This window comes from Ursus maritimus, unplaced genomic scaffold (genome assembly GCF_017311325.1).
Source record: "Ursus maritimus isolate PB19 unplaced genomic scaffold, ASM1731132v1 scaffold_4, whole genome shotgun sequence".
NCBI classification, from domain to species: Eukaryota; Metazoa; Chordata; class Mammalia; order Carnivora; family Ursidae; genus Ursus; species Ursus maritimus.
The window spans coordinates 85,466,147-85,492,554 of record NW_024426552.1 but is presented as its reverse complement, the minus strand read 5'-3'; the positions used below and the strand labels follow the sequence as shown (position 1 = coordinate 85,492,554).

The following is a 26,408-nucleotide window of genomic DNA, read 5'->3' as shown; positions in this document are numbered from 1 at the left end:
TCCCATTTCATGGAATCTTTCCTAACTCTGTCATATTTACTAGAAGCTTTTTGTGTAGAAGACTCATAAAGGAAAGAGTAAAACAGAAATATTACCTTGCTAACATAAGGTTGGCATTTGGATTATTTGTCCCCGGCCCTGTTGGACTCCATTTGATAGTATAAATTTCTTTATTATGGGCTTGCAAATCATGGACACAACTGTCCTGTTTCATACTCCATATCTGAGCAAAACAGAAAAATGTATGTAGTCATATTTTCCCATACAAAGGATACATTTAAAATACTAATGTGCCAATCTAAAATATAAGCAGTATAACCAGACAATGATTAGTGATCAAGGGAATTATTTGCAAAGAAATTAAAATGTAGAATATATTTAATATTTCTCTCTCTTCTAAAAATGACAAATTAGCTTTAAGTCCTCTCCAAATGTTCACTATTCTGAGGCTTCAAGACTGAATTAGCTGTAGTTCAAAGATTAACTTCGAGAGCTTCAGACGGTACAAACTTCAACATTTAGTAAGTCCCTTGGGTAACGATCCTAAAATGTTGAAGGCATTAGTTTCGACACTGTCCCTTAATTAAAGGATGTAGATTATAAATTCCTTTCAGGATTTAGAATCAGAAAACATTCTGTAACAGAGAAGGGCAAATACGCAAGCAACATGCAAATAACACATTCCTGTATGACACTAAGGTGCAGGCAACAAAAACAAAACCAAAAAGCCAAATGGAACTATATAAATAAAAAGCTTCTGAGCAGCAAGGGTAACAATAAAGTAAAGAGGCAACTGACAGAATGGGAGAACACACATGCAAACCATATATCTATATATAAATAAAGGGTTAATTTTGAAAATATAAGAGGAACTCCTACAACTCAATAGCAAAAACCCTAATAATCCAATTTGAAAATGGGCAACTGATGTGAACAGACCTTTCTTCCAAGAAGATATACAAATGCCCAACGGGTACATGAAAAGATGCTCAATGTCACTAGCCATCAGGGAAATGCAAATCAAAACTACAATGAGATATCATTTCACATCTATTAGGATGGCTATTATAAAATAAAAACGACAATAAACGTTGACAAGGACGTGGAGAAATTAGACCACTTGTTACACTGCTGGTGGGAACGCAAAGCATTAGCTGCTATGAAAAACAGTATGCACGATACTCAAAAAAATAAAAACAGAACTACCATATTATCCAGCAATCCCGCCTCTGCGTATTTATCTAAAAGAACTAAAATCAGAATCTTAAAAATATATTTGCACTCCCTGTTCACTGCAGCATTAGTCACAGAAGTTAAGACACAGAAACAACCTAAGTGTCCATCAATGGATGAATGGATAAAGAAAATAAGGTATTACGTACAATATAATGTATGTAATACATTTATCATTCAGCCTTAAAAAAAAGGAATTCCTGAACTATGCAACAACATGGATGAATCTGAAGGACAAATACTGCACGGCCCCATTTATATGAGGTATCTAAAACTCACAGAAGCCAAGAAAAGAATGGTAGCTGCCAGAGGCTGAGGAGAAGAGATTAGGAGGACCAGCTAATCGACAAGTGTAAAATTTCAGCTCTACAGATCTACAATATTGTGCCCATAGATAACAATACTGCGCTGTACACTTAAAAATCTGATAAAAAAAGATGTCACGGTAAGTTTTCTTACCATAATAAAAGCTCAGAAAAATGACTCATACAGAACCAATCATGAAAAATGACAAAGCAATAATTAAAGTTAAAATGATGAGTAGAGAATAGCCTTGCTTGAGTTGAAAACACATGTGTATAGAGGTTTAAAATTAATATTATTTCTCAGCAAAAACCAAGAAAAACCTATACTGGAGTATTTCTGGCAAAATCATTCCATAAAGACATGGGGGTAAATCTTGCCAAACACAAACACATATCAAAACCCAACTGCCAGCAACAAAAAAAACCCCCGCAAAAATCAGGTGTGTTTCCCATGTCTGCAATGTACCAATAAGAGATAACGAAGCAAACCCATCATGTTTTTGGATCCTAGACATTTATAACTCCATGTAAATAAGCCCCCAAAATACGTTTCAAAACTTATTTCATTTGACCTTTCAATAGCATTGCCACTGTTAACTCCCATCCATCACCTCCCTTGGAACATTCTTCTCTGAACATTCTTTTTCCATTTGGGTCATTCCTTCTCAGTTTCTTTTTGGAAGCTCGTTCCTCTTGAGCTGGCAATTTCTGGGAGTTTCTTAAGACTTTCTATTTCTAAGGTTCCCCTCTTTTCTTACTCTGTCCTCTCTCCCTACACAGCTTCATCCGAGCCCATGGCTTTGAATGACCACCCACCTGCAGAGAAGTCCCAAATGTTTCTGCCAAGGGCAGAGTTCTTCTCGGAGCATCAGGCCCCCCTAGCACCTCCACCTGCACGGCTCGATCACCGCGCAGGCTTCGCAGGATCTTCTGACTCATGTTCCTTGTTCTCAGAATTTGGCTCCACTATACAGTATCGACCCATCCCGTGTCTGCTTTAAAAATCTGACCTTTCATTATTGTTAGGACGAAAAGCTAACACTTTCTAGTTCAAACTTATCTAACTGCAACTCAGTAGACTCTCCAGCCACCGGCCTTCTTTCATTTCCGCTTATGTGCCACACTCTGTTCCAAAAGCTTTTCATTTTATGACTGCAACGCGCACGCATGCAAAGTAAACCCAGAGACAAAAGCATTAAGAGAAGCCTTTGTAGTAGCGATGTTTGCCAGGGGGCCCAGGCTTGAGAAAACTGATAACTAGAAACACAGGAGGTATTTAAGGAAAAAACCCCACCAGGTTACCAAGGTTACATTTAGTCTGTTGACAGGAGGAAAAGCAGTTTTCTCTCATGATTCCTCCATCTGCAAGGGTCACCACATCTGCAGCCCTTGGCATTGCAGCGTCAAGATAAAATTATTTTCAGGAGAGTTACTATGTTGCAGGAAAGGGCTCAAAACTTCATTAATATTGGAGATTAGTACTAGGCTGTTCTTTATCTCAAAATGTTTTTTCTCTAAACGTGATGTGCACAGGTGCAAGGTGTTAGTTTTGCTTTTAGTCACACTGACAAGAAAAACATAAATCCATGTCGAGCTGCCGAGCTGGCGTGTGTCAACGAGGCTCCCTCACCAGCTAAGCAATTCTCTGCTACATATCTGCTTCCCAGCAAGGATGATACACATTCACACCACAAAATCAAATTAATATAGTTCACAGAATTTCAGCAAAATCCACGAATGCTACAAAGACCTGTTACTTATTAGTCAAATTTTTACATGTGCAAATAAACTTTAATTGAATCCGTATATGACCTTCTAGAAGTGAAGACAATTAAGACAGCAGGTTTTGTAGCACAATTCCTATCACTCTTTTAAATAGAATTTATTTGCTATATTTAAACACTTGAAATACTTCACAAAATAAAATATAAAAAACAATGATTAAGTACTAAAAAGTAGAGTAAATCCTGACCCAGGTTTAAGCATTCAATGAACTGTAAGACAGACATTCTAAATAATCTAAAAACGGCCAGAACAGTCATTCTTCATGACACCTCCACTGCATGTCTCCCCACTCCTCGAATTACCTTCAAAGTCATGTCATCAGAACAGGAGGCCAGAAGATTGCCAGTTGGGTCCCATTTGATAGCATTTACTTCATTCTAAAAATAACAGTAAATATTCACATTTTCATTTTATAGACTGGGTTGCTCTTTGGATGTTAAACATACATACTGCAAAGCCACTCTGTAATATTACTTATTCATAATAACCACTTTGCGGGGGGGAGGCTACTCACCGTATGTCCCTGGAATGTTTTAATAGGTCTGTCTTGTCCTAGTTTACAGACATGTATGCACATATCTGTGCTACAAGAAGCAAAGGTGTTGTTGCTCTGCCAGTCAACATCCAGTGCTGGTGCTGGAAAGAAAAAGCACTGAGTCTGCATTCATTCCACACGGACTGAAATCTCGGAGCTTGGGCTTTACGCCACGCTTGGACATTAAGTATGCTGATAGGAACTTGAGCATTTTACTTTATAATTTTTAAGTTAGTAATAGAATTTTTAAAAATGAAGGCATCTAAATATCACAAATGAATCCATTTCAGTTCAGTTGTCTCTCTGTGAGACAAAGCCTAACAGAAAGTAACACAGGAGATCAGGGTTCCTGAGAGCTTGCTCTATAAATTACTAGCACTGGCTTCTTGGTATCGTGTTTGTAAACACTTAAAAGTGATGTTATACTTCCTTTTATTTCTAAAATACTCTTGAGTGTTCAATAGACAAGGGGGCTTGGTTCCTCCACTCCCTAACCGCTGGGCCCCAAGCAAGTCATTTAACCTCCATGATATTTTCCTCATCTAAAAAAGGATAAAACCTTTAAGCTTAATACACACAAGGATATTGTGAAGATCAAGTGAGATGATGTGTGTGAAAAGTACCTTGTAAATTACAAGTTAGACAAATGTTATGCTGAATTATTTCCAAATCACTCAACTGATAAGTGGAATATTGCATATGATCGCAAATACATTTTCTTCTAAGTGATTCTTGTCAGACACCGCTTAAAACCTACGTCATTGAATTTAAAACCTCAGACGCCCAAAAGCTGGCTGGCTATTAATAGTTATTTCAGCTCTGATATGACTGGAGAGTCTTTCTTTTCATTTCCCCCTGCTGCAAGGTGCAAAGGCTCTCTATAATTAGTAATGCAGATTAAGGTAACGATAGCAAGTAACTGGGTTAAGCAATAGGAGCACACAAAAAACACTGGGTTGAGAGCAGTGTTCATTAGCCAGGAGTAGTTTTCACGTTTCATTCGGCTGGGGGTGGGGATCACAAGATGACACATGATCAAAAGAGGACCTATGAATGTGAACATCATACAAAACTCAGATTTTAGTGTCCTAATAAAATTTTATTAAAACCCAGACAAGTTCATTTGGTTACATATTATCATGGCTGTTTTGCACTACAAGGGCAGACCAGACTGGCTCCCATAGAGATTCTACAGCTTATACAGCCCAAAAAGGTTGTGTTCTGGCCCTTTACAGAACAAGTTTACCATTCAGAGTAAACACTTAGAGACGAGGAGGAAGTTAAAGTGAAGCTGTATAAAGCATTTAATACAATATTCAGAACTTGTGTCTATGGGAAAGAAAAAACAAACCCATTTCCTTGTCGTATGTATATGTGCATAATAGTAACTGGCTATCTTTACACCGAGCATATTACGAATAGGAGTTCTGACCACTGTTAGACTGATGAGCCAAGCGAGCAGAGCGAAGCGCAGGTTATATTCTACTGCTGTTGTAAGGCAGTATGACTTCAGAGGTGTCTGCTCTCCCTCCTTCGCAGACCCTCTTTTACCTGTGCTGTGTCTAATTCCCAGTTTCTGAGTGCTTTGGTGCTAAGGTCTCCTGTGGTCAACTTCTTCAGAGAACTGCCCTGTTCTAATGCTGACTCCAACACCCTCCCCCCAAAAGATGGCTAGTACCCAATGGCTGGTGGTATGTAGTTGGGTTTGGGGGAGAAAGGAGATTATTCAAAAATCTAGCGTGTGGCTAAAGATGAGAAAAACTCCAAGGTATAATAAACACTCCAAAGCCCTGCCTGGATCAGGCTGAGGCTGGGCCCTCTTCCCCATCCTGATCCCTACAGTTCCTCACTTGTTTCCCCTGAGAGTGTTTCCTTAATAAATTGCGTCACTCAAATGCTTGGCTCAAGGTCTGCTTCTGGGAGAATCCAACTTAAATCAGCCAGTAAACAAAAATACAGGCCAACTTTGATGAGCACTATGTATGAATTCTGCTGTCTGTGCACATCGCATCATCTTAGATGCATGTCGATGACGGTCCTGTTCATTGTCTGCTTGCTCTCAGGGCCATTCCTAACCACACTCTGTCCTGCTATGCTCTACACACAGCAGGTGGACTCTTGCAAATGACATACCCCAGGCTCCAGTGTCTATCGGTTTCCAGATGGATTCATACAGTGGGAGACACTGTTACCAGCCCAACGGCAAGAGAAACAGAAGACAGGCGATTTTGCTCTCATCTCTCTTTCAAGGCTGGGTGGCTGGCAATGGCAACCGTTACTCCAAGGTGCCTGTTCTGGCCAGGCAGTCTGGTTTCTCCAGTTCTAAGTCCCACTGGGCAGCTGGATCCTGCCTTCTCTATCGTCTTAAGTTTTTTGCAGTTGTTACACTCTGGGATACCTCACAGTCCTCTGGTTTTCACTCTTCCAACACCTCTGCAACTATTTCCTTGTACTAACTTCCCCTTGTGGACTACCTGGTTTAGATTCTGTTTTCGTGCCTGGAATCTACACTTTCGTTTTGACATTAAGTACTATTACATAAGATATCATTTCAAAAATAATTTTAACAAAATGTTTGATAACTAATTGGTTCTAGTGTTAAGTGCTGGGGGGAAAAAAGCCTGGAAAATCTAATACACTTAGAAAACAATTAAAAGTATAATAAAATGCTACAAAGAATGCCAAGAACCTGTCCTGATGTATTAGGATGTTAATTTGATGCAGAGCTGTCTGCAAAATAGGAGATGGGAGGCTGAGAAAATAGGAAGTGGCATTCAAACAAATACACCCTTGGGTTCAGAACAAAACAAAAACCATATGACCAAGTAAAGCTCCCTGGGAGAAGCTGGGGAATGCTGCAACATGAGTTGTATGATTTATGCTTTGTGATACACCTGGCTCATAAAATACAATGGTTATAAAATTGGTATAATCTAAGAACACCTACCTTCTTCCTTCTTGTTTACTCCTAAAATAAAAGGAGTCTAGGTGATGCAAATTCTTTAGGAAAGAAATACATCTCTATGGGGCCCCTGGCTGGCTCAGCTGGAAGAGCACAAGACTCTTGATCTTGGGGTTCTGAGTTCGAGCCCCGTGATGGGTGTAGAGATTACTTAATAAGTAAACTTTAAAAAAAAAAAAAGAAATACATCTCACAACAAAATGCATTTTTATGTAAGTGATATGTGAGAGATGTGTTCATTACTACTGATCTCATTTTATACATGATAAAAGAGACTAAGAAAAGTTAATTAACTTGCCTAGGGCTACACAATCTTTTAAAATCTTGGAGCTAAGATTAAAATTTGTGTGTCCTGCAAGTTTTGATACATTTTCGTTACTCCCTCCAACCTTCATAATTTAGAAGGTAACGAATGAACTGAACCTATGCAGCAAGGAGAGAAGGCCATTTATCAGTCATCCGCATTTTTTGGAAACAGCTTTACTGAAATATAGATCACATACTGTGAAATTCATCCATTTAAAGTGAACAATTCAATGGGTTTGGACATATTTTATTATTAATTTTTAAATACGGTGGTCCTATATAACATAAAATACCCTTTTATTAAGTGTACAATCAGTGGTATTAATTATGTTCACAAGGCTGTGCAACCACCACTATTTTCACACTTTCTCATCACCCCAAACAAACAGAAACTCCACAGCCATTAAGCAATAACTCCCCATTTCCCCCTCGCCCACTCCTGAGAACCTCTAATCTTTACTTTCTGTCTCTATGAATGTGCCTGTTCTAGATAGTTAATAAGTAAAATCATACTACTTGTCCCTCTGTGTGTGCTTTACTCCACTTAGCATAATGCGTACAAGGTTCACTAATGTTGCAGCATGTGTCAGACCTTCATTCCTCTTCATGGCTGAGTAATAATTGTACGTGTAGACCACATTTTGTTTATTATTCATTTGTCTGTTGATGGACACTGGATTGTTTCCACCTTTTGGCTACTGTGAATAATGCTGCTATGAACACTGACAAGAATCTGTTCAAGTCCCGGCTTCCAAGTCTTTTGGATATATACCGAGGTGTAGAATTGCTGGATCATAATATGGTAATTCTATATTTAGCTTTTTGAGGAACTGTCATACTATTTTCCACAGTGAGTGACTGTACCATTTTACAAACCTACTAGTGAAGTAGAAGGGCCCTAAGGTCTCCATATCCTCATGAACATTATTACTTCTTCTGGCCATACTAACAGGTATGAAATGGCCACTTACTATAACTTATCTGTAGGGGTGCCTGGGTGGCTCAGTCATTAAGCATCTGCCTTCGGCTCAGGGCGTGATCCCGGCATTATGGGATCGAGCCCCACGTCAGGTTCCTACGCTGGGAGCCTGCTTCTTCCTCTCCCACTCCCCCTGCTTGTGTTCCCTCTCTCGCTGGCTGTCTCTCTGTCAAATAAATAATAAAATCTTAAAAAAAAATAACTTATCTGTAATCATAATTTATGCTTTATGAAAGAGTATATATGGGAGACAATTTAGCACAGCAATTAAAATATGGTAATTTAAAAAACATTATAGACTTCTATTTCTGGTCAAGATGACCAAATTACCTCCTGCCTAAAACAACCAGAAAGCTTACAAAATATGAGATAACAATTCAAGACAGTGGTTCCTGAGACAATGGGAACCAACAATCAATGTGCCCTTTATAACTGCCCAAGCTTACAACTTGGGGGAAAAGAAGTCCAGGTCTTGGTATAGGGAAGAGGAATCTCTCTAGGAAGAGATCAATGAATTTCCTGAACTCAAAGAGACAAAGCTGAGAATCTAGGAGACCAAGGCAGCTGGAATTCATAGTACAGATTACCAGAAAGGAGAGAGCTATGCAGACAGAGGTGTCACTTAGTGGTAATTACAAGTAAATTTATACCACTAAATATCCATATTACAAAAGTAGAAAGGTCTCAAATCAGTGACCTCAACTTCCACATCAAGCAAATAGGAAAAAAAGAGCAAATCAGATTGACACTGAAAACATGATACATAAAAGAACAAATAAATAATTTATGGAACTCATCAACATTAATAACTCCTGATCTTCGAGGGATACTGTTGTTTTGTTTTCTTTTCCTTGAAATAGAGTTGACACACAGGGATACTTTTAAAACAATGCAAAGACGAGCCAGAGACTATAAGACAGCATATGTAAATACCTCATAAACTTGTGTTCAGAATACATAAAGAACTCACAACACTCAATAGAAAGAAAACAATAAATTAAAGATCCAAAGATTTGATCAGATACTTCACCAAGTAAGACCTACAGATGGTAAATAGCACATGACAGGATGCTCAACATCACTGGTCATTAGGAAATGCAAATTAAACCACAATGGGATATCAATACCCACTTATTAGAGTGGCTCCAATTAACGACACTGACCACTTATCAAGTGCTGGCCAGGACATGCAGGGACGAGAATATCCAATGCTGGTGAAAATGTAAACCAGTATGGAAAATGTAAGCTTTGGAAAAACAATTCAGGAGTTTATTAACAAGTTAAACATATACCTCCCATATAATTCAGCTATTCTAGTCTTAGACAGTTGCATGGGAGAAATGAAAGCACAAGTCCACACAAAAAACTTGTACATGAATATTGATAGCAGTTTTATTTATAACAGCCCAAAAAACTGGAAACAACCCAAATTTGCCTCAACAGGTAAATGGATAAACACACTGTGGTGTATCCACACGAGGAACTGAAGTGAATGCAAAACAACTTCTCAGAGTGAAAGACACCAGACCAACAAAGTATGATTCCATTTACATAATGTAAACTAATTTCTGGTGTGGAAAGACCATGGGTGGTTGTCTAGGGATGAAGGGGAGAGATCACAAACGGGCAGGAGGCAACCTCTGGAACTAACAGGTGTATTTACTGTCTGAAGTGTGTGACAGGTTAGGTGGTATATACATGTCAAAACATACCAACGTGCACAATTTAAGTATGTATAGCCCATTTTATGACAATTATATCTCAATAAAGCTGTTTTAAAAAACAAAAAGCATGGCAAGAAAATATATCCTGGGGAAAAGGCTTATTTACTTGTAAAATGACTTCAATACCATGGAGCTCATCAGGTTGTAGTCAGGACTAAATGGGATCATGTATACAAAGAGCACCGTCTCGAACACAAAGGTGGTCTTCCTTAAACAGTAGCTAGTACCACTACCAAACCTCAAGAGAACTCTACCTGGGTAAGGACTAGAAACAAAGGTGCACGTAAACAGGTAAACAAAAACTGATGTGTAAATGCCTATTAACGTGGTAAGTTTTAATCAGCCTGAACTGTCCCCATGATGCTTGCACAATGATGTTACCCAGATACCACGCAGCAGTCATTTTGTACCTCATCTGGCTTGTTTAGTCACACTAAACAGAAAAAGACAAAAAGCCAGAATGTCAGAAGCTGTTTCAGTTTTAAAGGTGATGCTGTGCCACTGGCTATTTGTGAAAAGGATATTACCAAAAATTGGAAAATATTTAGTCAGCCTTCAAAACTCTTCCCAACGACAACAAAATCCTTAACAAAGCAGTGAAATCAGGTAGTCCTACAACTACTGCTCTAACTTAGCTGACCCCTAAGCAGGACAGGGGTCAGGGCCCTTCCACGTGCAGTTGAAATTCCGTACTGCACTTTTTTTTTTTTTTTTAAAGATTTTATTTATTTATTTGACAGAGATAGAGACAGCCAGCGAGAGAGGGAACACAGGCAGGGGGAGTGGGAGAGGAAGAAGCAGGCTCATAGCGGAGGAGCCTGATGTGGGGCTCGATCCCATAACGCCGGGATCACGCCCTGAGCCGAAGGCAGACGCTTAACCGCTGTGCCACCCAGGCGCCCCGTACTGCACTTTTGATTCCCCCAAAACTTAACTACTAATAGCTTATTGTCAACTGGAAGCCTTACCATGAACAGAAACAGTCAATTAACAGTCAATTTTGTATGTTATATGAATTTTATACTGTATTCATATAATAAAGTAAGCTACAGAAACCAATAAAAAAGAAAATAAATTTAGAGTATTGCAATTGTATGTATTGAATAAAAAGCCACATATGTAAGTGGATCTGCACAGTTCAAACCTATGTTGTTCAAGGGTCAACTGTAGTTATTAGGCATCTTGTTCTAGTTTAATAATTATCATCAGGAAACTCCCCGAGAACAGCATCAACAGAAAGCAGGTACTAAAACCCAGCTGTCTCTACTCATCAGGTTGTATACCCTGGTGCATGCATGGCTCTATATCAAGGAGAAAGGAACACACTATTGGGGAGGGCCGGAATTATTGTATTTAAGTATCAAATTATTTTTTAAAAGAGAAACCCACTTAAAGCACCAAAGTTCCAACAATGCTGGGAAAGCCTCTTTTTTAATTTCATGTACACAGGAGGACTGATTTAGAAACAGGAGTCCAAAATGAGAAATAACAACACCTAAATTGTATGAGTTTATAAACTTTATACAGTATTTCCATATATACATTATTTGGTTTTATCCTCATAACACATAGATATAATTATTAGCCTTCATTTACAGATAGAGAAAATGAGGCTCAGAAAGGTTAAATGACTTGCTCAGTGCTAAAGCTTGTGAAGTGGGGTGGAAGTGCCATTCAAACTTAGATCTCCTGATTCCAAGATCTATGCTCCTACCATTAGATAATACCAACCTAATTGCACTAGGCTGCAAATGATTTTTTAATGGTACATTTCACAGAAAATGTTTGATGATCCCCTGACAATTAACAATCTGAAAGTCATGGAACATCAACTCCTCAAAGGACTAGTAACAAGATTGATATTTGATATTTCAAGATTTTAAATGAATGATATGCTTTCAAAAGTTTAATTAGAAAAACAGAAGGAAGCACCAGTTCTCATGTAAATTGTGAAGGTTTACCTGAATGAAAGGGAAACTGTTGCTTGGCTTCACCGGTATGTGCGTCCCAAATAATCGTAGTCTGAGATTGGAAAGAAAAGAAAAATGTATTAAGAGGTTAAACGAAGCTCATCGTAGGTGCATAAATTAGATGCTAACTATGTTAGAGCAATAGGAAATGTCAGAGTGAATTTAACTTTAAACATTTACTTATCCCCAATAGTACAACGAGGGTACACTACCTCCATTCTGAGGGGGAAAATGACTACTAAGTAGCTGCATTTTCCCCTGGTGAGTTTTCATCAGTCAGCTCACTTCAAGTAACTATTAGTTGTCTACAAAACACCCGACATTATATTATATTGCTTAAGACTCAATTGCAATAACGTATTTAATGTAATTTTTTTTTTTTTTTTAGCTATTAGGAGGCAAATTCTTGGTTAATAAAGTCACCAACCAATTTTTAATAGTAAGATTTTTAAAGATCACATTTACACACACAGGCAGCTTGAATTTTGACGATATGTAAAACAGTGTCTTGTATATTATATCCAAGTAGACACATAAATCTGGATGGATATATTCACAATTCCTTTAAACACCCTCCCATCATTAGTTTTGTAACTCTGGGGATGTAAAGTATCACACAGTGGCACTGGTTATTAATAGGACTTTTCCCTCCTGCTCCTGGCCTCTTTTATTTTTCTTCCTTTTTTTCCTCTGTACTTTCATTTCTGACAACTCGCTCAGTTAACAAACATATGAGCATATGCTTTCCTGGATTAAAATCATCTTAGACCTATATTCATTTTGGGAGGTGTGGTAGAGGGGATGATCTAAGAAGACAAAAGAGCAAGGAGGCTGTATTTTTAACCTACCCATATTGCCCGGCCTAGTTTAGTGGAAAAAGCCGCAAAGACCCTGCATTTTTTTACATTTTCAATTAGCACCAGGAGCTCGGCAAATAGATTGGCTCTAAGATTTCTCATGGAATCACTCCGGACCTATTTTCACGGCTGAGATAAACTAGAAACTAAGGAAAGAAAGCAGAGTATGGGAGGTATGACACCCACTATTCCAGCAAAGATGAGTGGTCACAAAGATAACTGGCATTCTGATGAGTAAATTGAGGAAGGGGCTGACAGAAAACTCTAAGAGCATTTCCATTATCAACATGAATTTGTACCTGAATTTCCCATATACGAATGTTTTATTGTTGATATGAACAGGAGAAAACATTATTTTCAGTTATACTCTGTAACACACTAACCTTTATAAAACTTAGTTTAACGTTCTTTTACCTTGTCTACTCCAGCACTTAGGATGAAATTTCCTTTCTTATTCCACTTTAATGCAAATATAGGGCCTTTATGCTGCCCCAAGGTGCTAGCAAGGTTACCTAACATTCAAAAAGAAAAACATTAAAATTACTTCAAGCTTTATAATTTAGATCAATAACAACATATAAAAAGAAAAATGCTTCATTTACCATCTTTAGTCCATATTCTGGCAAATCCATCGTATGAACCAGTTGCTAGAAGTGTACCTTCACTCTGTCAGAGAAACACACTTCCTTCAATTATATAATCCAGAAAGAGCACTTTATTGTTATTTGACTATTTCACGTTTAAGCCCTAGGAAGAGCAGATCTTGACATTCTCTGCTTCAAAATTTGGGAACGCTACCAAAGACCTACAAAACACCCTTCACTGCTATGAAGTTAGTATTTAATCAGCATCTAGTCTGTGTGGAAGCCTTATATCCAAATCTCAAGAATGGCAGGAACTACTCTGGCTGGACCAGGACCAACACCACCCTTACTCATGCTAATGTCTACAGCATTCTTCCAGATGCACATGACTCAAGATGGGAGCAGGGGTGCAGACTAGGAAGGACCCCAAAATCATAATCTAATAATGATTTAATAGAATAAAAAGCAAAACTGGCTAAAACATTTTGTTATGATTAGAAGACTTTATATGGTCCTCCCTCTAAATCTTTTACTGTCTAAATGAAGCTTGTATTGTGTGTGAACCAAATAATATTGCTGTTTCAGGTGATCAGATACTTAAATATCATTGAATGTTTCTTTCCTTTGTTAATTCTTTCTCAATATGAAATCCTTACCAATTAAAAAAAAAAAAAGCCAGAAAGGAGTGTAGTCTGACTTTATAGTTAATGAAGTGAGTACAATTGCCTGGAACTACTTTACCGTGAGGAGAAATCCATACCAATTTCTCTAATCTTATATTCCCTTTCTGTGCCTGGCCTTGATGAATCGTACAACAGGAGGACAGATCTATGGAAGTGCGAGTTACAGAGTGCATTCAACAGACTACTGCTGGGATCAGTAAACACTACTGAAGACAGAGAACAAAATCCTGCCTTCCTCAGTGCTTTTGTGATGTTTTTTTGGAAAGGGAACTGAAAACAAGATTGCCCTTTCCAGACCTCTCAAGCCACTTAACTATGCAGGTAAGTGAAAAACAGATGCTGGTACTAGGGGTTGTAGACTCAGTACTGACAGAATTTGGTTCTATCTGAGGAAGAAAGAGCCACGTTGAAACCAACAGCAAAAGCTAATTTCCAGACTCCGCACAATGGGAAGTTTCCTTTAAACTACTGAACCCCAAATGTCTTAGTTCATGGACCACCACAGTAGGAAAAGAATACTTGAAAGATCAGATATCTCACAGACTCTTGCTTTAGTCATGGAAAAGAACCATTAATCAAGGATAATGTTTCCCCTTTTAGCGGAAGATTCAAGTCCACAGTGAATAATATATGTCTGAAAAGCCCACACTTCTAGAAACTGTAACCTGCAGTTGAGAATCACCAAGCTCAGCAAACAAACATTTGTTACCCGTCCTTTTCAGTGTAACCTGTAAATTTCATTAAGTTAACATATGGTTTCTGAGCCAAACAGCATATCAAAGTGATAAGGCCTTTGACTTAAGATATAATAAAGTCCCATATATTGAGAAGATAATTCTTAGTCCTGACCCTACAACCAAACAATACCGTGGCATGCTAAACCTCTTTCTCATCTTTGTAATTTTTACTCTCACTGGAGGGAAAGAGTAAATACGTTGCTGGAAATTTTGTAAGGGAACACTAAAAAAACAAACAAAAACAAAAACAAACAAAACCTAGCTATTTGTTTTGGAAGAATTTCATAGACACAGAGAAATTAAGCTAGAAATACCATTTTGAAAAACAGATCTCATTCACTGGAATGAGATTTGGAAGATCCTTCGGAAAGCTGCACAAAAGTTGTTGAACAGAGGCCAGAGGAGGAAAGCGTTCATTTGCTGAGGAAAGAACGATAAACCCCATGAAATGCTCGAGAACGATGGAACTGTCTAAAGATGCTTCTTAGACTTGAAAGGGCAGGTAAAAAATGGATGCAAAGTCACAAGGAAGGAGAAAAGGCAACACAGAATGAAGGAAAAGATACAGGAACTTTAAAAATGCTAATTTTCCACAAATTAATCATGGGAATGGAAACAAACTAAGCTGCTTATCACATACTTGAAACCGAAAGGGTGAGGCTTTATGAATGAGGAGCTCAAATGTTCTGGTAAGTCAGAGCAATGAAGTTATCTCTGGAAGATGTGGAATGACACACAGAATCAGAGAACTTTAAGATTCCTACAGCTAGAATAGAGCTTGGAAGTAACCTTGACTAATGGTGCCTAAAAGGCAGTTAGCAGTGAAATTCTCATCAGTCCATACAAAATGAGAAAAACAAGAACAAGCTTTTATTATGGAGATTTCTCCCACCCCCTAGCAAAGAGCTTAGTAGTTAAGGACTTAGTACATCCGGTGGCTGATTTTCACCTATGACCTCATTTCCGTAGGTACCATGATCACTCTCGTACTTTACATTTGAGGAAGACGAAGCAGAGAGTGGGCGAGCACCAGTATGACAAAGGTTCTGCTGCAAGAGGAACTGGAGGGCTGCAAGGTGAACCGAGGTCCGCCTGCTGGAGGGCCAGTCTTTGTTTTTAACACCACATTTGATAATGGGGAGACCTAGTTTGTTGTTCTTATTACGGAAATTCAAAAGTATCTCAACAAATGGACAAACCCTGCTATTAGTCTGAGGTTACACAGATTAGAACTATATTCACCATGGATAATACAGTGATACTCACATTCCAATCTAGGGATGTCACATCCTTGTTGCTTGGGACATCTTGCCCTCCTTCTCGTATACAATGTCTAAGTACTAACTGTGTGGAGCCACTAGTGCTATTTTCACTAAGATTCCATATTCTTGCTGTTGAGTCTCCAGACCTATAAAGTATGCAACATATTTTAAATCCGCATGATATTCTCAAGTATCCCAGAATCAAAGCAACATATTTATATACTATTATTAATAAGGTAAACAACTAGACTCTCGGGGATCTCCATTTCCAATATTTTCCTTAGTCTCCATTTTGGGGGCCCTAGGCACTTCTGAAGAAGTAAGTTTAATTAAAACTGCCCCTGGGTGGCGCAGTCGGTTAAGCAACTGACTCTTGGTTTCAGCTCAGGTCATCTCACGGGTCATGAGTTCAAGCCCTGCATGAGGCTCCAGGCTCAGCATGGAGTCTGCCTGAGATTCTCCCCTCTCTCCCTCTGCCCCTCCCCCTCCTGCTTGTGCTTGCTCACTTTCTCTCCCTAAAATAAATAAGTCTCAAAAAAATAATTTCTAAGATTATGTTATGAAGAAATAAAGATTTACAGAGGCAAGGGGACCATAAAGCAACAAAAACCTAAAAATATAAGTAATGGTTTTATAAAATGTGTAATAGTTCAGTATGCTACTTTTAAAAATACATTTTAGTTTCACTTTGAGAAACATACCCCGATGCCAAGAGATCACTAACAGGGTTCCAGGCACAGATGAAAACTTCAGATTCATGGCCCCGTAACACAACTGCTTTATTAGGAGGGATTTCAACATCCCCATCCACTTCCATCATATCAGTATGATTATCTGTGTCATGAGAAACAAGTGGAAAATGCCAGTTAGGTAATATTATAACATCCTGAGGGGGGAAGGAATAATTCTTAATCAGCAAATACCTCCCTTGTAATATACAGTGTAAGTTTTTTTTTAAAAACTATGTCAGGTAATGGTGAAAATAATTATACACAAGAAATAAATTCCCATCTTTAGTTAAGTATGATCCCACTATTTTTAAAAGATAGTATATGAGTATGTGTTTGGGGTGGTGGGGAGGCGGTGAGAAAGACTGCAAAAAGGTTAGAGCCAAACAAGGCTAAAATGATAGAATGATCTGAATTAAATATAATCCATGTCAACACTGTTCTGAGTTTCTGCCAGTAGGGGTTGCTGATATCATTCACATAACATGAGAGTCGCCTTTCTATCTCCATGTCAGAGCTTTACTGTGTTAATGACTAGTATTACAAATTTTCTTTAGAAATCAAATGCAAACAACAAAATTTATCTAACAGCAGAAAATAGTTTCTAAATATTTAAAGAAGAAAATAAAATCCATGAAAGTAAATCTAGCATTCTGGAGCTTTAGGAATAAAAAATCTGAATTGTGATACAAGTCAGGGAAACAAGTTGGCATAAATGAAACAGATGATGTTACTTCAGTTTGGAAGATGAGACATCCACATAAAGCAAAATACTTTTTCTGCAAGGGAATTTTTAGAAATTCTTATTTCAGCTCACTTGCTATAGTATGTGCTCCGTTCTCCTCCCCATTCGCTGTGTTTTCTCCATTTTTTGCAGACCCCTGTTGGTTGGTGGCAGCTGTGGAGGTGGCGGCAGCTGCCGCCTGCTGCTGTGCGAGCTTATCCCTGTAAGCTTGCTGTCTTGTCTGTACTACATCAGGCATTACGGCGTCTATCAGGGACAGAGACTCTATTGGCCGACCATCAAACAAGGTACCATCCTGGATGTGGAAAAATTTGAGACAAGAAACATGAAAGAGAACACTAATCTGAAGCAACTGCAAAGAGCTGTTTAAATTTTCCTCCTCACCTAGTTCATACTGTGAAATATTGCACAGAATAAGCCAAAATACTGAAAGGAATAATAACATGCAGGCCCATACAATACAAAGTTAATTCGATTCCAAAATTCTGTCAGGGAAAAGCAATGACCAATATATGAAAGAGTTCATACAATTGTAGGAGACTTGGTACCACATTAGAATAAATACTTCTTTACAACTAAAAACTTTTAGAATAGCTTTGTTGAACTCAAAAGTTTCTTGTGATTTGATTCATATATTAAAACAAGAAACAGACTTCAGATATTCTGCCATACAATCATCTCATTTTACTAATGATAAGACGGAAGCACAATCAGGTTAAAGACTTGCAGAAGTCCCACCCTCGGTCAATGGCAAGGAGATCTCCTAACTGATGCTTTCCTAGTGTGACCTGAGGACCAACAGCACCGCCATCACAGCTGGTAGCTTATTATAAACGGAGAGTGAAACCTACAGAATCGAAATCTCTGAAGGGCGCAGGAGCCTGTGTTTTAACAAGCTCTCTAGGGTAGTCATGCACACTAACATTTGAGAAGTACCATCATAACTCTGAGACTGGTGCTCTTTAACTTTATGGAGTTGCTGTAATTTTCCAAAGCTCCTGTCATTGATATTAGGAAGCTCACCATTAATAAAAAGTTCTCCAGCGGGCACAAGGAGACAGAACAAGTCTGAAATGGAAACTGGGCAAATGAGCTAGGAATAAGCACGTGTAAGGCCCAACTCACATAAGCTGGTGGACAACCTACAGTGGGGTGATGGGGTGCTCTGAGTCACAAAAACATGGCACATCTTTCTGAGTTGTCAACTGTAATGGAGTATTTGAGGAATAGGAGAACTTAATCTAATTTAAGTAACTTAAAATATCAATAGCAACAGATACATTGTAGAGTACTGTATTAGATACAGACACATTATAGAGTACTATAGTAAATCTATAAAACATTTATTTTTCAGATGCCATGAGACTTTAATTCTGGCCACTGGTGGAAACTGGTTTTCACCCTCTGCAATAATGGATACCCTGGGACAGAAAGTACTAAAGTTAACGAGGACATATTTAAATTAACATTAGTGGATTTTTCAGTTTTAGAGAAGAGGAAACTCAAAAATAATGAAGTCAGAATTAGTATTCTATATAATTATAGTAATAAATATTGGTACAGAAACCACACATGCTTGTTTTAAAAATACTTGTGAAAGGAAAGGAGAGCCACGTTAATGTCTGAAATGAAAATAAGACAAAGAGCTCCATGTGTTATAAATCCTGACCATATACGAAAATTTTCAGCTAGACCAAGGTTTGCAAACTTTTTCTATGAAAGGACAAACAGTAAATATCTTAGGCTTTGCAAAGCATAAGGTCTCTGTCACAACTATTCCATTCTGCCACCGTAGCACCAAAGTAGCCAAAACAATATGCAAGTGAATGAGTGTGGCTGTGTTCCAATATAAAAACAGGCAAGCAGGCAGGATTTGGGTCATGGGTCAGAGCTGGCCGACGCCTGAATTAAACTACCTATATATGGACCCTATTAGGTAGGCAAAAGTATCAAGAGTTGGCTTTAATTATAAACTGCCTTCCGAAATCAGGTACAACCAAATAACCCGAGGTTCTGTAATTTTTCAGACCGTCAATTATGGTCTCAGCATTCCACAGCACAATGTTGTTGTTTTCAAGAAAATTATTTCTTATTATTTACTTATAAAACCACAGAAAGGGAAATAAACTAGAACTAATGGTTCTTACAGTGGGGAGCCAACAGGCCTTGCCTGTTCAACCTGCCTGTGACATAAGGAACACCACCCTGGTGGTGAAGGTGAAGTCACATAATGAATGAACAAACAAGACAGCAGATTTAAGGACAAATTTAAGAGTAAGCGTTAGTATTTGAAATAAATTTTCCTTACCTCATTAATACTAACTTCTGCCTCTACATACTGTAGACCTTTCTGGATGATAGAAATCAATGCAGCAGGTGGGACAAGGGCACCATTTATGTTAGACTGACTGATATGGCTTTCTATACCAAAGGTAAACGCTGAATGAGAAAATCCTAAAAGCAAAAGAAAAGGTATAAGAATTTATTCTCCTAGTGGCAACATGTGAAAGACCTCTGCAATCTTTCAAAATCACAATCCATCCATCTGAAATCCCAGATTGTTAGCTAAGTTTAAATATGCTTTTAAACAAAAGAAATACCAAAAATCCAAACATACTAACATTTACATATTTTCCTTTTCACTTTAATTACATAAAATATGATATGAAATCTCTAGTACATATACAATTTAGCCATGGCACATAATTTTCCTCGAAGAATAGCATCAAACTTTAAAGCTGGGGAGAAAAAAAGTCTTTGGAAATCATGTGAATTGATTGCTTCACTAAAGATAATTTAGGCCAAGATAAATTGAGGTGACATTTAGTATTTTTGTAGTATATTTAAATTTCTACATAAAAATGATCAAACACAGTATAAATCCAGTATTTTGTAGTTATTTTTAACTTAGGAAATAAAAAGCAAACTAAAGTTAATTTATAAAACATGAAAATAATTTTTATGCTTAAATTTCGCTGTATGTATGAGTTAAACGCAAAAAAAAGAATTACTAATTCTTTGCCACTTAGTAATAACACATCAAATGAAAGCTTTAGGAAATAAAAGTTAGCAAGTAAATATCCAGTTTATATCAGCAATTCTTTAATTTTAATTTGAAATACTTAAATCCAAAACACAAAATAAAAATCTCTTTATGTCGGTCTCACTTTAATGAAAGTCCAAACTCAAAGGTAAAATTCTAGTAAAATGATAGATGCACGTGCGGTTATTCTCTTCACTAAAACAGCCATCAGAGCTCATCATTAAATAGCAACTCCCGTTAATGTATTTTAAATAATTTAATCACATTATACATATAATTCAGATGTTAAAAAACCTTCATACTAAGTAAACTAAATGAATATGGGCTTACTTGTATCTTAAATGGATTTAACTCACGTAATAACTGTTAGCTAGCCTATTCTAGTTTTTTAGTGTTGACTCTGTGTCTTGTTGCATTCTGTGCTTCTCTTCTAGGCGTCTTGTGGCACTTACGAACAGTCTAGAATAAAATACTCGGGACTCACACAAAGCATGTGGCTAGGAAAGATTTTAATTGGTCAGTAGACAAAGTACACCTAAGCTGGTTTTCCTCATGGCTCCTTCCTTCCCTCTTGGAAACACCTGGCCATTCCACTCCTGCAACTCATAGTGAGAAGTAAAAAGACGTTACTTCTAAGACTGACTTTAACTCATGATTTTGCCTACAGGCATGATCATTATTAAACACATTTATGGTCTTCAGCTTAATCTGAGCTCATAGAGATGGTTAAGAAAAACAGCAATGAAACTAAAAAACATATCAATGAAAAAGAGCATCATTCTGCATTGTCCCTATCAGGAAACCCATAACTACTTGAATATGAGTAGATTCCAAACTGCTAGGGTAGAAGGCTAAGAATAAGGGCTAAGAAGGATGGGGAGAGACAGTAAAAGATAAGGCAGTGAAATCCACAAGCAGTGAGGCTGCAGAGTCCTGTTTTCAATTATATGCCCTTCCCTAAATAAATTCTGCAATAAATCATAAACGGGGAAAAAAAGCTAAGCACAAGTGGCTTAGAGATTTACGAAGACTTCAAGACGGACAATACCATTTATTGCATGGAGGACCTCCACCATGCACACATATATAGTTTTATTATTTTATAATCTGAGCTAGCAGATGGGAAGACAGCCACTAACAGGATAAAGATTTATTTTTTAAGTTTTTACTTAAATTCCAGTTAGGTAACATACAGTGTAATATTAGTTTCAGGTGTACAATTTAGTGACTCCACACCATACAACACCTGGTGCTCATACAAGCGCCCTCCCTTATTCCCCATCACCTATTTAACCCATCCCCACACACCCACCTCCCCTCCAGTAACCCTCAGTTTGTTCTCTATAGGTAAGAGTCTCTTTCTTGGTTTGTCTCTTTCCCCCTCCTATGTTTTGTTTCTTAAATTTCACATATGAGTGAAATCATATGGTATTTGTCTTTCACTGACTTATTTCGCTCCATCCATGGTATTGCAAATGGCAAGATTTCCCTTTTTTATGGCTGAGTAATATTCCATTGTGTATACATACCATATCATCTTTAAGAGGATAAGGATTTAAATTCATTCAGAGACCATGGAGGTAACCACTACATTCTGTACTGAACAATTAAGTTAAAATATGGTCAAGGATAAAGTTAAGAAAGAGTGAGCTCCTTTTTACTAATAGAAAACAAAGGATTACATCATTATTCTACTTTAACTCAGGGTGTCAGAAAGTGGTGTCAGTAGTGCATGAAACATTAAGACATTAGCAACACTTTTCAAGTGTTTTGATTTTCATAAACCTTACAAATTTTAGCAAAGTCCAGGACTTCTGTACCCTCTAATTCATGAGTACAATTTAAATAATCAAAATCATCACATCTAGACCCTGTTTAAATTAGAATTCAAGCTTATGTCCAAGAATATCCTAAGAGTTGCAGGGGGAACGATGTCGATTTTGGGCTGGCATGTTGTACATCCCGAATCTGTTTTATCAGACCAGGAGAGAAGCTATCCCAGGTGCTTACATCTATCTCAAGTTATCGCTCATGCGCTTACAATGTCCTCAAATAGTAAGAAAGTAACTCTGAAAGGGTTATTAGCATTATTTGGACACTTCACATTAATGTCTACCCTAAAAAAGGTCCACAATTAAAAACACTCTGCTTCAATGTTGAATTCAACTGTAATTTTAAAATTTCTAGTAACAGCATTACATGGCAGTTTAAAATTATACTCAAAACTACTTTTCTTATTCCCCTCCCTAAAACTTCACTTTCCTTCAAAATTTGACCTTACTTCATTACACCTGAAAGTCATCCTAACTTTCACCTTGGCCCCTGGTGCTCCACCAATCACCAAATCCTATCAATTCTACCTCTCTTGTGTCTGTCATCAGCTTTCCTTTTCTGATAGAACCTGGAGTTTAGTCCCCATCATCCATTGCCTACAATTACTGCCCTAAGGTCCTCTTTCCCCAGCTCAGTCCGTTTGCCACACTAGAGCTAGGGCATTATCTGTGAAACAAAACCAATCACATCACTTCTTACTTGGGCACTTTCAACGATCCCTTTGGCCTTGCTAATAAAGGCCAAACTAAGTATGACACACAGTACCTTTGTAATCTGACTCTACTTATCTCTCCAGACTCATCTCCCCAATTCCATGCCCCCACCCTTCTTCCCATTACACATTAAATTCAAGTGACTGCCAATTCTATGTAGCACCGTGAATATGCTATGCTATCTCACACTTTTGTACCTTATGTGTTCCTAAGTTCTTTCCTCCTATCTGAATGGAGGGGAAGTCCCTTCTTTCACTACCCCGGAGGGGGATCTTTCTCTGCTATGTTAATCCTATAGTTTATTATATGTGTAGTATTTATCACACTGAATGGTTATCTTGTGTGTATGTATATGATGCTAGACTGGGCTACGTGAAGAAAGAGTTGATGTCTAGTAAATCTTTTCATTCTGGAAAACTAGAACGTTACCTAATTTAACTAATGCTCAATAAACACGTGTTAAATCAGAATGCAATTCTACAATAATGTATTTTGGCACATCAGAAAATCTATGAATCCAAAAAAAAAAAGCATATGACTTAAATCTCCCTTAAAAAACAAAACTAAAACTTGAACCAGGTCATGCCAAAATATATTTCCATTTATCTGTAAATATATGTGCAGAAAATACTTTTTCAGGGACAGCTTCTGATTTACATAGTAGAAGGCAAAAGAGATTTACCTAAATCTGTGAGATATTAAAGACTGGCTTGATTGCTTAAAATAGCATCCCTTCTTTCCAGGACTAAGAGCAAATCTGATATAAATAATACCTCTGTAATCAAGTACTCTACAAATTCGCTAGGGTGATTAACATTTGGGATGTGGAAAAGAGATTCCAGGAAAGAATTATGGCTAAAACCATGAAGTTTAGTATCCAGTAACTCAGGAATAAAGACACGTGGTGGTGGGGGGAGGTGTGGTAAGCCCACGAGACGACGATGATTCCCACATAAAAAACAAGATCACAAAACAATTGTTTTCTACATACTGCCTGTTTCAGGGAGGGCGTTCCCTTGAGACGACAGGGACTGTATTCTCAAAGAGGTATTAGTCCTCCAGAGCAAGACAACTCTCCTTTGCAAACAGACTACAGGAACATGAAAATGGGCCTTGAACATCATTGCTATGGTACAGGGTGACTCAACAACAACGCACAAAGCTTAACTATTATCACAACACAGACCGGAAGGAAAATCTAATAATCCAAGATCCTATTTAGGCTTCAGGTAAACAAACAAAACAACAACAACAACAAAACCCCAACCCCCCCCCCCAGAAATTATATCCCTGCTCCCATCACCACAAACTCCCTTGTCCCCAAATGCATTTCTAACTGTATCCTACAGGCCCAGATTTTCATTTATTCTAAGAAGTTCCATACTTACATGCTTAAAGATTTTAGAAAAGGTGAAAAGAAGGAGGGGCAAAAAATGCTAGAGGGGATCTTGCATGTCGAAGATTTAGACCCAGTACTTATTAAAAAAAAAAAAAAAGGACAACATGGAGAAGGAAAAAAATTACAATACCAAACCCAAGTGCAACTGTTAATATTTTTGTGTTTCCTTTTCTTTTTTACACACCATTCTCCTCCATCACAATACAACACACTGAGCTACACAATTCTGTGCCCTAATTTTACCCTTAAAATATATATAAATATATATAACTGTCAACATTGTACATAAATTATATTTTCTGAAATAATTTTATGATAATAAAATACTATTTGGCCAATGAATGTACTCAACTAGTAAATTATTTATCCCATCAATGGATAGTTTAGACTTTCTCAATGTTTATTACTTAGGAATGTCACCTCAAATACCTACACGTATAGGCTTTTGCCATATATATTTTTTTCATGTTGAGGGGGACATGGGCATTTTAAAGAAGTTTTCATAATTGCTCAACTGCTTTGTCCCCAAATCATACAAATCTATAGTGCCGTCAGCAATTTATGTTTCCCTACACCCTTATTATGCTGGCTATTCCTTAAAAAAATAAGCAAGAAGATAACTAGTAAGACTGAACAAGTTCTCTATTTGGTAATTATTAAACGACATTTGTCTTTTAACAAGCATGTCAGCAGTAATGTGTAAATAGGAATTTTCCTCTACCAGCAAAAAAATAGTCATTCAGCTTATAAAAAGAGAAAAACTGATTTGGAAGCATAAAATTTACCACTATTTTTGACAAGTACTTGCTGTTTATCGTTAATTAGTCATGTGTACAACTATATGTGACAAATCCATGTTACTGCATATTTTATTTGATTACAAAGCAAAATGTATGTACACTTAACCTGCATTTCTGTAGCCGACCAATTACTCGTAAAAATGAAAAGAAAGACTGGAGGTGGACATACCCAATCCTGAACTCCCCTCACTCTAGGCCTTCATGGCTAGAGGGCACTGAGAGCCAGTTTAACCTGACTCTATTCAGTTTGTTGTTCAAGTCTGTTTATAAGTGGCACCAACAGGAGGATATGGAGGAAGGAAAGTTTATGTAGCCCAGTTATCTTTATCTGAGTTAAGAGAAACTACACTGTCATTTGACTGCTGACATTTTCTTAGCCATTGCAGGGGTTAATACCAAATCATTAAATGGAAAACAAAACCAAACCAAACCAACAACAACGAATAGGCTCTTCGGTGTTACAGATCAGAACCTTAATGTTACACATAAACATTCGGGTTAGTTTGTGCCTACTATGATCATGTGTAGATTTCTAAATTGTGTATGCTCTTATAAACAAAAAACAGAACATCTCAAGGAAGCACCGTCTCATAAAAAGTGGAGTAGGGCAAGGCCTATATCCAGAGAGACTGAATATCCCCTTGAAAGAGTTCATGAACAGTGGAGAGAGATGGGGGGCGGGAGGGAGAGCCAAGATGATCTTTCATGCACCAAATGCTTTAAGCTTACATACATCATCACCTTTTCACAAACTGAGACTGTGTGGCAAAATGAACCTCAGTTCTAAAACCACGAGGATTTTAAAAAATGATAGCTTGGAATCACGATCTAGAAAATAGCTCAGTAATAAGGACATACTGTTTCTGCATTTTCCAGTTAGTCTTCAATCGTAAAATGCAACTGTTTCACAGCGTCCTAAATATTAAGTACACCATTCACCGAAATGCTACTGAGCTTTTAAACATGTCATAGATGACAGTTCTATCTAGAATCAAAAATTCTCCCCCAAACCAAATACACAATTTAAAACAAAATAAAATTGCATCTTACTCAAAGCAACAAGAAAAAAGGTGGCACAAGGTCACGAATAATTGCCAGTACAATTTCTCTAGGAAAAAATAACACTAAACCTGGGAATAACTAGAGGAGATTCAAAGGTGATGTAAAAGGGGAGGAGGGGTTAAAAAAAAAAAAAAAAGAGGGAAATTTAAAAGGTCCAAACCAT

General features: G+C 37.6%; 1 protein-coding gene across 5 annotated transcripts in view; it reads right to left on the bottom strand.

The window, feature by feature from the left end:
- Positions 1–26,408, bottom strand: part of TBL1XR1 (TBL1X receptor 1) — a 167,093-nt gene that overhangs the window by 9,764 nt on the left and 130,921 nt on the right. For all 5 annotated transcript variants that reach the window (XM_040621585.1, XM_040621586.1, XM_008705316.2 and 2 more), the window contains 10 exons: positions 19,704–19,849; positions 17,468–17,690; positions 16,624–16,756; positions 15,927–16,068; positions 13,259–13,322; positions 13,071–13,168; positions 11,791–11,851; positions 3,838–3,959; positions 3,626–3,700; positions 96–223 (listed from right to left, as the gene is read on the bottom strand). In XM_040621585.1, coding sequence (XP_040477519.1) covers positions 96–223; positions 3,626–3,700; positions 3,838–3,959; positions 11,791–11,851; positions 13,071–13,168; positions 13,259–13,322; positions 15,927–16,068; positions 16,624–16,756; positions 17,468–17,690; positions 19,704–19,849 — 1,192 coding nt within the window. The remainder of the gene's footprint in view (positions 1–95; positions 224–3,625; positions 3,701–3,837; positions 3,960–11,790; positions 11,852–13,070; positions 13,169–13,258; positions 13,323–15,926; positions 16,069–16,623; positions 16,757–17,467; positions 17,691–19,703; positions 19,850–26,408) is intronic.